Source organism: Myxocyprinus asiaticus, chromosome 25 (genome assembly GCF_019703515.2).
Source record: "Myxocyprinus asiaticus isolate MX2 ecotype Aquarium Trade chromosome 25, UBuf_Myxa_2, whole genome shotgun sequence".
Lineage (NCBI taxonomy): Eukaryota > Metazoa > Chordata > Actinopteri > Cypriniformes > Catostomidae > Myxocyprinus > Myxocyprinus asiaticus.
In genome coordinates, this window is record NC_059368.1 from 36,531,338 (window position 1) to 36,546,203 (window position 14,866).

Below are 14,866 nucleotides of genomic sequence, written 5' to 3' on the forward strand. Positions count from 1 at the left end.
TACACGAGTTTTACAATTTGAGTTGAATTACTGAAATAAATGAAGTTTTCCACAACATTCTAATTTATTGAGATGCACCTGTATATAATGGGCTCATCAATATGCTCATCAACTTCTAAAAGGGGGAAGAGAGTCAACAACAACAAAAAAATGTCACTTGATGCATGCATTTATACTGGAAAACCATGAACAAAACTATGCAAGATAAAAGAAAATGCGACCCAGGATACATTAAATACAGGTTATGTTTTTTTACTATGGTGGGTCGCCATTTGATGTCCAGTGTAAAATCTGGATCCCGAAGCAAAACCAGTTGAGAACCACTGGCTTAAAGCATAGCTTTGGCTTTAACGATTGGCTTTAATTGTAAGCGGGACATCTAATACAGCCGCCATTATTATACGTATATGAATGACCTGGCTCATTCTTATAATGTCTATAGAATTTTATGAATTACAATTCCGCGGAAATCTGCATTCTGGGGGCGCAGATTCTGTGTGGGCCTGGATATGTGGACTGCTATAACAACACAAAACAGGATCTGTTGGGAACTGTTTCATACCATAATTTTGTTACATTTTTAGTAAAAATACTCGAAGTACTCGAAGTAGTGGTTTCTATTAGATTTTAATAGAACAACTGCCTTTATGGGGCTAAAAGGGTCAAACTTTAGATTGAGTTTATGTGACATACTGAGTTTGTTGATGATGGGAAGAAGGCTGCAGTACGCATTCATGTATCCTGCCCTGAATCCATCCATAGACACCAGGAGCAGTGGCGGTTTAGAAAATCTGAGGGAAAAGATTCGTTTTTTAAAAATGTGTTTTTCATACCATGCAAAAACAAAATATGTTACTTCCTCTTTTAGTACTCATGTTTGGTTAAAAATAGCAGTGAAGCATGAGCACCGTTTCAGAGAACAGCTGCTGCTGGTTTGGGGCTTTACTACTCTTACTATTGCTGCGGCATATACAGTTGTATGTATACTGTGCACAGTGTGCAAAGTGCTGTATGAAAAGAATAACTGGATAACCCTATACTACATTTGCCTGGAACCAGAATTAACCAGTTGAATGATGCAGAAATAATATCACTTGTGATTTTCAAATTTTTTTACTTTATTTGATCGAACTGCCAAATGTTTTTTACATGAAATTGGAGTAAAAGTGCACAATAAACATTGTTTCCAGGATGATAACTGGACTGGATTTTCAAAATGTTTTACTTTATTTGATCGAAACTGCCAATTGGAGTAAAAGTGCACAATAAACGTTATCAAACATGAGGGTTTTAATAGACATTCTTTAAAAGTAGAAATTCACTAGGAACATTTTGTCCTCTGCTTGAAATGTTTGTGTGTGTGTGCGTGTGTGTGTGTGCGTTAGATGTCTTGATCTGTAATGGCAACACTATAAAGTTGATTTATAGTTGATTTTCTCTGTCTCCTTAGAGACCCATCAAATCAACCATCCTAAACAATTTACATTAATATCCTTCACAACTGCAAAGACTGCCTTTAGAAAGAAAGCATGGAATTATCGATAAAACATTCGCTCAAGTATTGCCAGACCATTCCATTTCAAAGTATTATAAATTAAGTTAAACAAATTAAAACATAAGACCTCCAGGTTCACTGTAACATAATGTGCAATTTTCCTGAACATTACATGCTCCCCAGCTCATTATGTGCATTTATTTATTTTTTTCAGTTAGACAATGTTTTGTATTGCCCTACATAATAACCATACATTTAAAAAGGAAGCAAAAAGCTGTTTTAAAGTGTATCAAAAGGAGCATATGGCTCATTAAATTGTCTATTCATGTCATTGACAGTAAATGCCATTATAGGCAAAGCTGAATGTATTTCAGGGTAAGTTTATTGTAGCTCATGGAAAAGACAACATGGACTACACAGTCCATTTACCCCAAGGCATAAACACACACTCGCCTAAACATTTCTCTGTGCATCTAAACAGACTCATTTATATTCAGTATAGTTGCACACAACTATATGTTGTATATAGATACCCTTTCCTTTTATACCAAAAGTTGATGATAAAAAAAGAAATAATAAAAAAAAAAAAAAATGATTCTCTTAGAGATGTGGTGGGAAAACAAAAGAAATACAAGCATAAACTTGCATTAAATGCGCTAAAAGTATTCCTTTACCAATGACTGGGATAATAAAGGGGCATTTAAATTTATGATAGCAATTCCCAAGGTACATGACCCTATATTAGACATTAGAAAATATGGTCTTTTCAACTAAATCTGTTACCCAGCGGGACATTGAAGAGTCCTGATGTCCTCACAGTCCTCTTCAAGCCATGTTTTTGCACCTGTGAAATAAAATAGGAATAGAAAGCTAATTCAGATCTCTGGTCAGGTGTATTAGTTCTTTTTGCCATTTAATTTTCTAAAGTTTGCATCAACTGATGAGTGAGAAAAGAGAAATGAAAGGGCAATGAGGAACATTTTCGAGGGAGGAATAGGGTTGAATTTTTGGATCATAGAATCAAAATAACATTGCACATCAATTTTCAGACACAATCGATCTAGCTTCAGGAACTCTGCCTTTCTAGTCTTCTAATGACATAAACAATTAGATCCAGGCAACATAGTCCAGGCACCATTTCAAGTGATATTAATTAGCAGCCAGCAGGCTATAGTACTGACAGTATGGCTGTGATTGTGCAGATATACATTACTAAGGTAAACCAACTTCTGGGATACTGAGCAGACACTACTGTGTTTATAACACTGTGTCATGTATGATAAATTTTTCTGTTCAGAAGATTCTAAGAGCAGACATAAGTGATGTTCCAATGCATCCATTGTAGCTACACCCAGAAAATCTTAAAGGGAAAGTTCACACAAAAATGAAAATTCACATCTGAAAGTGAAAGTTAAAGTGGAGATTTAGGAGAGGTCACGTGACGCCATGCAGGGAGCAGACGTGTGAGCACTGAGCTCTGCACACTTTGCTAAATTTTTAATAATTTTTATGTGATAACCTGGTGAAATTCGATACAGTCAGTTACACATTTGCTCTTTGAGGTAAAATATGGCAAAGAAGTCAAAATCCTCGGGCTCTGGAGACATTAAAAGACACTTACGTGCTCAGGATGAAAAGCCCCGTCAGGCCTACAGACCGGGGACTCGATTTGGTTGGTGCGACGAGAGAGGAGATCCAGCGTCAACTGTCCAACATGTCGGTGATGCTGACGAGGATTCTTGCTGACTTGGAGGATCTCGCTGTTATACGTCGATCAATTACGGCGATGGAAACAAAATTCTCGGAGTTAGTCACACGAGTGACGGATGTTGAGAGACAAATCGATTGTCTTGAGTCATCAGAGAGGGAAAGATCTTTATTATTAAAGATCTTGAGAATAGAAATCGCAGGAATAACGTCCAAATTGTTGGAATTCCTGAGCATGAGGATGGCAGAGATATGGTGAAATTCTTGGATGAACTCTTCCCGAGTCTGCTCGACATAACAGGCCGCGGGCTGGAAATCGAGCAAGCTCACAGAGTTCTGGCTGGTAGATCTACTGAGGGAAACAGGCCCCGATCAATTTTGGTCAAATTTCTGAGATCATCCAATAAAGATCTTGTGTTGCACCAGGCGAGGGAAGGCTTTCTTGGAAGAATCACAGTATTTTCTTGTTCCCGGACTTTGCGAATTTGACAAGAGATAAACGCGAGCGATTCAAGGAATGTAAGAAACTTTTGCATCAAAGAAATATCGTTTTTGCACTGATGTTTCCGGCCAGAATGAGAATAGAGACGAAAGACGGTCGCAAAGTATTCACGTGTCTGAAACAAGCACTGTCTTTTATACAATCTATGAGTGAGTAAACCATTGGGGTTTTTCTCATGTAAGTGGATCGACTCGCTGTTCATTGACTCTACTGTTTGGAGGAAGTTGGGTGTCATTTTTGTTTCTTTTTGCTTTGACTCCTCCTGGCGGCTGGAGTCTGTTTGGTGGAATAACACTTTCCTTAAAGAATCTTTTGCATTGACGGAAGATCACTTCTGCACTGAAGTTCCCGGCCAGATTGAGATTAGACACTACGGATGACCGCAAAATGTTTACATGCCCACACAAAGGATGTCTTTTTTACAGTTAGCAGTCTGAGTAAGTCATGGTGTATTCTTTTCATGTGCCCTCTGAGTGAACTTGACTGTTGATCACCCGAGGAACCGGGATTCCTGTATTGCTGCTGTTTGTGATGGTTCCGCCTAACGGCTGGAGTTTGCTTTATGGAGTAACACTGCTTTGGGACAGTTTTGTGGATGAATCTGCACGTTCTTTGTTTTAATGGCTCCTGTTGGCTGGGGTTTGATTTGCGGAGTTTTTCTGCGGGACATTGGAATAATTACGTCATCTGCTGCATTCAAAAGCAACTGGTTCACCATTCATCTGTTTGACTGTTTGAGGACACTGAATGGTTTATAGCGGCTGGAATTTTGTTTTGTGGAAGAACACATCTTTGAGTCAGTTCTGTGAATGAATCTATACGTTATGTGTGTTTATGATGCCTATTGGCAGAGGTTTGTTTTACAAAGTATTTTCTGTTATGTAATTTTGCCTTACAAATTTGTGAGGCAAAATTGAGCGATCCGATGGCAAACTTGTCGCGGGGGCTCTTGCGGGTGTGCACGGACCTTTTGAGTTTGGAGGGATTGACGCCGGTTGGCGCTCTCGTGCACGGGATTAATGCGCACGTTTTCGGGGTTTGATTCTTGCACTAATGGGGATTGTGGTCTGTATTATCTTGTTTTTGACACACATTTTTTTTCTATTATAACAAGATGTCAATCGTTAATATGAATGGATTATCCCTCTCCACACAGAATGTGAATGGGATGGGGCACCCCATAAAAAGAAGAAAGGTTGTTACTTTTATTAAGCGTAAAAAATATGATATAGTGTTTCTTCAAGAAACACACCTTTCCCCACAGGAAGCTGAACAATTTGGGAAGATATGGGATGGACATTTTTTTTTAGTGCTGGCCCAATTAAGAGCAAGGGAGTTATTATATTGATAAATAAACATCTACAATTCAAATATCTCAAATAGATTAAGGATAAATTAGGAAGAATCATTATTGTTTTAGTTGAAATTCAGGGACAAAGGCTGATTTTGTCTAATATTTATGCACCTAATGCTGATGACCAGGGCTTTTTTATAGATCTTGAAGGGATGTTGCAAACCGCTGACACCCCTTATGATATAATATTGGGAGGAGACTTTAATCTTTTGATGGACTCAGTTCTTGATCATAGTGAAGCGAAAGTGTGTAAGCCTCCTGGAGCAACAATGACACTTCACAGGATGTGTAAAAATCTTGGTTTTGCAGATATCTGGCGACTTTTGAACACATCTGGTAGGGACTATACATTTTTTCATCAGTTCATAAAATCTGTTCTAGAATAGATTTTTTTTTTTTTATATATCTAAGTCCCTCATTTCATCTCAATTTGAAACATCTTAGTCTCAGATCACGCCCTGGTGAGTTTAGAGACACATATGGAGAAAAAGAAATCATATAGTTGGCGCTTTAATGTATCCTTTTGCAAAATCCAGATTTCCAACAAATATTAAAGGCTGAAATCAATATTTATATGGAGACCAACTGGTCCTCAGTATCCTCTGTGGGCTAGGCTTGGGAGGCACTTAAGAAGGTTCTTAGGAGTTGGATCATACAGTATGCCAAATTCCTCAAAAAATCCAAAGCACAAGAACTTGTGGAATTGGAAGGGAATATTAAAAGGGTAGAGCCAGGGGGCATGTGGTGAGTTGAGCGTGGTTGCCGCAGTGGATGGCGTGAAGCCTCCACACGCACTATGTCACTATGGCAACATGCTCAACAAGCCACGTGATAAGATGCATTGGTTGACAGTCTCAGACACAGAGGCAACTGGGATTCATCCTCCACCACCTGGACTGAGGCAAATCGCTACACGACCACAAGGACTTATAGAAAGCACATTGGGAATTGGGCATTCCAAATAGGGAGAAAAAGGGGAAAAATCCAAACAAAAAAAAAGCACTAGAGTGCTTGTTTGTGTCAGGTGGGGTGGAGGAATTATTGCTTGGGTAGGAAAAAAAAAAAGTTTTGAGGTTGTATTTTCTATTATGTCTGTGTGATTTGCTGCATGAATCAATAAAAATGTGTTAATTAAAAAAAAAGTGGAGATTTAGAATAACATATTGTTCTGTTTCTCATGCACACCTATTATATTGCTTCTGAAGATACAGATATAACCACTGGAGTCTTATGAATTACTTCTATGTTTCCTTTATGTGATTTTTGGAGCTATAAAGGTCTGATCACCATTCACTTGCATTGTATGGACCTACTGAGCAGAACATTTTTCTAAAAATCTTTGTTTCCTCATGCAATCCCACATCTGGGATTGCATGAGGGTGTGTAAATAATGAGAGAATTTTCATTTTTGGTTGAACTATCCCTTTAACCTCTCACACAAATATCCTACAAAGAAATATGTTTGTCACTATCAGCCATTCTGTCCAAACATGCCCAAAACAAGAGATCAGCACTTAGACATGAGGTGAACATTTGTGAAAATATATACAGTATATATACAGGTGCATCTCAATAAATTAGAATGTCGTGGAAAAGTTCATTTATTTCAGTAATTCAACTCAAATTGTGAAACTCGTGTATTAAATAAATTCACTGCACACAGACTGAAGTAGTTTAAGTCTTTGGTTCTTTTAATTGTGATGATTTTGGCTCACATTTAACAAAAACCCACCAATTCACTATCTCAAAAAATTAGAATATGGTGACATGCCAATCAGCTAATCAACTCAAAACACCTGCAAAGGTTTCCTGAGCCTTCAGAATGGTCTCTCAGTTTGGTTCACTAGGCTACACAATCATGGGGAAGACTGCTGATCTGACAGTTGTCCAGAAGACAATCATTGACACCCTTCACAAGGAGGGTAAGCCACAAACATTCATTGCCAAAGAAGATGGCTGTTCACAGAGTGCTGTATCCAAGCATGTTAACAGAAAGTTGAGTGGAAGGAAAAAGTGTGGAAGAAAAAGATGCACAACCAACCGAGAGAACCACAGCCTTATGATTGTCAAGCAAAATCGATTCAAGAATTTGGGTGAACTTCACAAGGAATGGACTGAGGCTGGGGCATGTCAAGGAATTTGGCTACAGTTGTCGTATTCCTCTTGTTAAGCCACTCCTGAACCACAGACAACGTCAGAGGCGTCTTATCTGGGCTAAGGAGAAGAAGAACTGGACTGTTGCCCAGTGGTCCAAAGTCCTCTTTTCAGATGAGAGCAAGTTTTGTATTTCATTTGGAAACCAAGGTCCTAGAGTCTGGAGGAAGGGTGGAGAAGCTCATAGCCCAAGTTGCTTGAAGTCCAGTGTTAAGTTTCCACAGTCTGTGATGATTTGGGGTGCAATGTCATCTGCTGGTGTTGGTCCATTGTGTTTTTTGAAAACCAAAGTCACTGCACCCGTTTACCAAGAAATTTTGGAGCAATTCATGCTTCCTTCTGCTGACCAGCTTTTTAAAGATGCTGATTTCATTTTCCAGCAGGATTTGGCACCTGCCCACACTGCCAAAAGCACCAAAAGTTGGTTAAATGACCATGGTGTTGGTGTGCTTGACTGGCCAGCAAACTCACCAGACCTGAACCCCATAGAGAATCTATGGGGTATTGTCAAGAGGAAAATGAGAAACAAGAGACCAAAAAATGCAGATGAGCTGAAGGCCACTGTCAAAGAAACCTGAGCTTCCATACCACCTCAGCAGTGCCACAAACTGATCACCTCCATGCCACGCCGAATTGAGGCAGTAATTAAAGCAAAAGGAGCCCCTACCAAGTATTGAGTACATATACAGTAAATGAACATACTTTCCAGAAGGCCAACAATTCACTAAAAAAGTTTTTTTTATTGGTCTTATGATGTATTCTAATTTTTTGAGATAGTGAATTGGTGGGTTTTTGTTAAATGTGAGCCAAAATCATCGCAATTAAAAGAACCAAAGACTTAAACTACTTCAGTCTGTGTGCACTGAATTTATTTAATACACGAGTTTCACAATTTGAGTTGAATTACTGAAATAAATGAACTTTTCCACGACATTCTAATTTATTGAGATGCACCTGTATATATATATATATATATATATATATATATATATATATATATATATATATATATATATATATTCTATGTAATACAGTATCCCCTAATCTCCCAATTTTGAATGCCCAATTCCCACTACTTAGTAGGTCCTCGTGGTGGCACGGTTACTCACCTCAACCCGGGTGGCGGAGGACAAGTCTCAGTTGCCTCTGCTTCTGAGACTGTCAATCAACGCATCTTATCATGTGGCTCATTGTGCATGACACCGCGGAGACTCACTGCAAGGCTCATGCTACTCTCTGCAATCCACGCACAATTTACCATGTGCCCCATTGAGAGCGAGAACCACTAATCGTGACCACGAGGAAGTTACCCCATGTGACTCTACCCTCCCTAGCAACCGGGCCAATTTGGTTGCTTAGGAGACCTGGCTGGAGTCACTCAGCACACCCTGGATTGTAACTCGCGACTCCAGGGGTGGTAGTCAGCGTCAATACTCGCTGAGCTACCCAGGCCCCCCTGAAAATATATATATTTTTTCAAATAACTGCCTGTGAAAACAGTGTAGAAACTTCACTGCTCTTTATCCTGCTGACTAGAGATGAGCTCCAGGACCAAGCAACTTTTTTAACTTGGCAAATACACTTGAAGCTTTATACAATGCTTATGGGATTGTTTTAACCATCTTAAAAGTCCCTTTTGACAAGTTGTTGTCATATGGATTTTCTTTTGTATGAAATAAATGACTACAAACAAAATGAAAACATATACAGTTACTTGATGAAAATGGAATAAAGAGCAAAGCATGTCATTTACCTTCACATGTGCTCTTGTAGTTTGAACAACAGTCACCCACTTTGACACAATCTGCAGAGCAGGAACAGAGGCTGTTTTTCAAGCGCTCCTCGCCACAGCGGAATTTCGAGCAAGTCCAGTGTTGACCTGAAAGTCATTGACAAATGAAGAAGTGGTATTAAGTATAATGAGAGAGGTGGATTCCTATATATTCATTGTGCATTTTTACATCGAGAATCAATGGGTTCATCCAAAAGCTGAAAAAATGTTGCTTTCAGAGGCTTTATATGGAGTTAGGATGAAAATAAGATGCATTTCAAACTGTTCTGAGACCAGTGCAGACAGACAGCACACTGGACGCTAAGTCATTCACTAAATAGGGAGCAAGGGAGCATCCTATAGCTTTCCTATGCAATCAAGTGCATTCACTCCTAACATCCGACCAAAAGTTCAGTTTCAGGAAGCAGATGATGTATGGACTGCTCAGCATGTTTAGCAGACATGGGACAATGATAATCAATTACATAGATTCAGAATTTTATAATGCAAAATTTTATTTTAACATGGTTGGTAGTGATTGGATGATGATGGACATTACTTTGAATAAGAATTATTAATTCAGCTTGATAGAAAATCAGCTGTAATGTCTATAACGTCTCAAAAACATGAATAGCCAACACTCCTGGAAATATAATAAACATTTTGATGAAAAAAATCTGGCTTTCTATAGCTTAGTATTATTTAAAATTTCACAACGTAGTCTCTCTGAGTGCATATGTGGACATCAATTTGTAGGAAAACTATTTGCTCTAGAATTATTATTATTATTATTGTTGCTTATTTATTAAGTGCTAGTTACAAATCAAAAATGGAAATGGAAAATGCACACAGCAGTCACACTCGGGTCTTAAAGGGATAGTTCACTCAAAAATGAATATTCTCTCATTATTTATCATTTACTCACCCTCATGCCATCCCAGATGTGTTTCTTTCTTATGCAGGACACAACCATTTTTAGAAGAATATTTCAGCTCTGTCAGCCCATTCAATGCAAGTCAAAGTCAAGTCAAATCCATGTCTTCAGAAGTGATATGATATGTGTGGGTGAGAAACTGATCAATATCGAAGTCCTTTTTTTACTATAAATTCTTCTCCCTGCCCAGTAGGTGCCAATATGCATGAAGAATGCAAATCGCCAAAAACAAAATAAGAGGAATGTGAAAGTGGAGATTGATAGTAAAAAGGACATAAATATTGATCTGTTTCTCACCCACTCTTATTATATCACTTCTGAAGATATGGATTTAAACACTGCAGTCGCATGGATTACTTTTATGCTGCCTTTATGTGCTTCTTGGAGCATCAACATTTTGGTACCCATTCACTTGCATTGTGAGGACCTACAGAGCTGAAATATTCTTCTAAAAATCTTAATTTGTGTTCTTCAGAAGAAAGAAAGTCATACACATCTGGGATGGCATGAGGGTGAGTAAACAATTCTTTTAACTTCTATTGAACCTGGAACATTTCTTTAAAAATCTGAAGAAGAAGGTGGTGAATGTTTTCAGTGAATACTTTATTTAATTTACATCAATTTTAGTCTGATCCTCAAACAAAGCTATAAGTAGGGCTTCAGATGACTCAAATGTTTTTGTATTATATTGAATATCGTGCACAAGTCATGGATCGAGATCACCATCCACATTTGTTTATATATATATATATATATATATATTTGCCAATTCTGATTGTTGCAGCACATACTGTAAAGCATATTTGGATCTCTGAAAAGATTTACCACTCATCTTGAATTGTCAAGTAACTCAACCCGAAGAAACTATATGCAGGGAAAAAAGGTTTATAACTGTTAAAGCAACATTTTCATCATACACCATCATGCACCAACTACAGTAGATGTCACAAAAGTGCTTAACCCAATATGACTAACACGGATGTCTAGCATCTGCAGTCAAGACGCGTGTTTGCAGTCCGTGAAAGTGCTTATCCAGAATCATATCAGTGAATCTTTTTTCTAGGTCAAACAGAGATGTAGTCAATACACAGTATACCCACAAGTTTACCTTTGAAAACAGCAGAATCAGATCTGTATTGTCTGCAGATTTTTTGTGTGTATATGATACATTTGTGAAAGGCAAAGTCCCTTTACTGGCAATGAGGTTCTACAGTATTGTGCATGTGAAAAATCGAGACAGGAGGAGACAGGAAAAGAGTCCATCTCAGCAGACTGCAAATCACTGATTCTTTATGTGCAACTCACCAAAGGAAAGCAAAATCTCCCACATGCAGTGCACACAGCAGGTGCAACAGGGAGGAACATTTGGCTCTTGTTTTGGAAATTGGAGTGATTCAAAACATGAGGGTAAAAAACAGCTGGGAGGGACTTTGAGCCTGAACATGAAGAACTCCATAGTGACTCTGCAGAGCTTTCACTGTACTGAGGGAATTTTCAATAGGTAGGTGTTAATGGTACTGTATAAACAGACATTCTTGTGTCTAATGTTTGCAAAGCCAGGCTTTTTCTAGGTTGTTCCAGTCTACTCCTGGATAAATGGTGTGTCTGTAAACACTTCGAATATAACTTTCCCTCCCTGCTGAAAAGTACAGGACACCTGTTTAGCAATGTTGCATTTTGGATGCTGGCCCCTATGGGACATAGTGCTGGTTTTCCCATCAGGATTTTTAACCAGGTTATCCAGTTACATTTTGTTGGTAAACACTCTCTGTGCTAGTCCACCAGCTAGACCAGCAGCAAACCAGCATTAACCAGCATAAACCACCCTAGACAAGCATGGAAATTCAAGCTGGCCTTTTTAGCAGGGCTATTTCTCTCTTAGACAAACAAAGCTGATGTGCTGGTGTACAATTAAACTGTAACTCAACACTTTTTCAAATTAAACACTGTAAGTGTTACCATGATCCGATGTGGTATGAAAGAGAAAGAGAGTGAGAGAGAGATTGACAATTGGCCAGGGACAGAAAACAGTGGGCAGAAACCAAACAGAGACAGAGAAAATGGGAAAAAGTTAAAGAAAGAGTGTGATCACTTACTTGGTTCCACACACACTTCCTCATAGTCCAGACAGCAGGTGCCTTTATTCACACATAAAGAGTCACAGTGGCACGCTGAATTAGCATCATGACTTTTGGATGTACAGCGGTTTTTACAGCTGCTAACTAATGGTAAACACAAGAAATAAGCAATATGTAAACAATGACAATGATATCTCAAGAATAATTTCTGATGTTATCTGATGTTATCTTTATGGTTATAAAGATACCGGGAATCATTCAAGTTCAATGACCTCTAAAAATAGTTAAATATAAAATAAAAATATTAAAATAAAATAAAAGTCAAAGTAAATATCTAAACATATAGGGCCAGTTTCTTAAGCAATCCTTATAAACAAGATAGAGTCACAATATAAGGGTGATCTTTCATCAAAACTGAGACTAGGCCTAAACGTATGACCAGGAAACTGGAAACTTAAAGGGATAGTTCACCCAAAAATGAAAATTCTCTCATCATTTACTCACCCTCATGCTGTCCCAGATGCGTATGATTTTCTTTCTTCTGCAGAACACAAATGAAGATTTGTTTTTTGTGAATGGTGGCCAGAACTCCAAAAAGCACACAAAGGCAGCATAAATGTTATCTATACAACTCCAGTGGTAAAATCTATGTCTTCAGAAGTGATATGATAGGTGTGGGTGAGAAACAGATCAATATTTAAGTCCTTTTTTACTATAAATTCTCCTCCCTGCCCAGTAGGTGGCGATATGAATGGAGAATGTGAATTGCCAAAAACAAAAGAAGAAGAATGTAAAAGTGAAAGTGGAGATTGATAGTAAAAAAAGTTTTGATCTGTTTCTCGCCCACACCCTTCATATTGCTTCTGAAGACAAGGATTTAACCTCTGGAGTCTTATGGATCACTTTTATGCTGCCTTTATGTGCTTTTTGGAGCTTCAAAGTTTTGGCTTCCATTCCCTTGCATTGTACAGACAATGGATCTGGGATGACTTGATGAGGGTGAGTAAACGATGAGATGACTTTCCCTTTATTTAATTGGAAAGTTAAGAATGGAATAACTGCAAACAGTAGAAAATGTATATGATACCTTTCTCAGTGCAGCGGAGTTTCAGTAGGAATATGATTGTGAGAATTAAAGCCAGTAAGCAGAGTAGAAGGACCTATACAGAGAAAAGCAAGAAATATCCATATTAATCTAGAGTATTTACTAGATTGAGTAAAGAACAAGAAGGAATATTTGCACTAATGAAAAATTCATCAGGTGTCTTAATAAAGCAGCCACTGGTGACCCTGAATTTGCCAACTGTTGTTGGTCTTGGGACAACATGTCAATAATTCAGATTTTATGCTTAGGTCTGGGTTCGAAAAACATTCTTATCAACCAATAATTTCTCTGTATTGTAAAGACGCAGTAAGTGATTTTTTTATAGTTTCAAAAACTTTAAACAGAATGAAATAGTAAATAGAATTGAGTAGTAGGGGGGGATCTTGCCTAGACCTACTAGGCAAGATCATGATCACCAGCAGCAACTGGTCCTGTAGATCTGGAGGAAACCCAAAGGTCATGGGTTTGATTCCCATGGAACACAGCACAAACTCATCAAATGAATACTTTAAATGCACTTTAAGTCAATTTGAATTGTAAATGAATTTACAGATGAATAAGTCTTAAGAGCGGTTTCACACAATGGACGCTTTCTTAGGAAATGATGTCTGTTGCTGTAGCTACAACAGAAGCGGTGTTTAAACTATGTATGAGCAGTCAAGCTTTTTTTTTGTAAAGTTAGAAATGTGTTTGTAACAAAAGGTCTAACCTTATGTTTTCAAGATGGAACATGGAGCCTGTATACAGTATATATTTATGTACTGTAAATACACTGTATATACTGACAGAAAGATCTCCCATAAAATGCAACACCTCCCAAGTCAATTTCACATTAAAAGGGAAAGATTTTTGTTTCTGGAAAGAATAGTTTTCCTATTGTAAATTTCCTCCAGGCAGTTATTCATTGTTCTCAGTTGTTTTCACCAATCTACCTTTTTTCCAATCAATAGTAGAGAGCAATCTTTTTATAATCTTACATTAGCATCAGCATTTTATTTGCAAAGATATGATAACGGATGTCACTTTATGAGACACTATCCCATTACAGCCTCCTCCCAGCACCAGTGATCAAATATTTTAATTCAAAAGTCAGGAATGGTTTTTCTCTATAGTCTATAGAGATTTCGCTTACCCCAAAGAGGATTTTCACGTATGTTGACTTTGTTTTCGCGGCTCTTTCTGTCCGTTTAAACTGCTGTCCGGTTCCCAGCAGGTTGGCGGCGTGCTCGCGTTCATCCCCCTTCGCTGGATCCATTATTGATCAGTGTGACTTGCGCGGGTTTGTTTTCCAAGCACTCATTTCAAACTCTGTTCTCTAGTGACTTTCTAATGCATGCAGTATGAGGACCGCCCAGCTGCAGTTCAGTCAGCCAAAGGTAACATGAGCGGCGGGCGTTGTGGGTGAGGCTGTGGGCTAAAACAGTGTTTCCCAACTACTGTGCCGTGAAAGATTGTCAGGTGTGCCGTGGAAAACTAGCAAATACCACAAAATAAATAAATACCGTTTTTTGCGGAATATAAGCTGCAGATTTTTTCATCATCTGAAAGGTCCTGCGATTTATACTCCGAAGCGATTTATATACATCATTTATACGTACCTGATGTCGGCTGGTCAAACGCACCAAAACAGATCAAAACATAGTGAAGGCAGAGACGGTAGAAGCGTCTTGTGCGACCTTCGGGACATTTTTGTCTTTTTCATTTTTGTTTTTTCGATCATTTTAGCTGTGTTAATGCCAAATACATCAATTTTGCCAAAGGTGTGT

The 14,866-nt window shown here is 38.3% G+C and overlaps 1 protein-coding gene across 1 annotated transcript in view; it reads right to left on the bottom strand.

Moving 5' to 3' along the window:
- LOC127415792 (ectonucleotide pyrophosphatase/phosphodiesterase family member 1-like) overlaps positions 1-14,424 on the bottom strand; it is a 68,776-nt gene extending 54,352 nt beyond the window's left edge. The window contains exons 1-6 of the mRNA XM_051654735.1: positions 14,233-14,424; positions 13,083-13,155; positions 12,014-12,139; positions 8,966-9,091; positions 2,279-2,339; positions 694-791 (exon numbers count right to left, since the gene is read on the bottom strand). Of these exons, the coding sequence (XP_051510695.1) occupies positions 694-791; positions 2,279-2,339; positions 8,966-9,091; positions 12,014-12,139; positions 13,083-13,155; positions 14,233-14,355 (607 nt within the window). The 5' untranslated portion in view covers positions 14,356-14,424. The remainder of the gene's footprint in view (positions 1-693; positions 792-2,278; positions 2,340-8,965; positions 9,092-12,013; positions 12,140-13,082; positions 13,156-14,232) is intronic.
- Between the last annotated feature and the right edge of the window lie 442 nt (positions 14,425-14,866).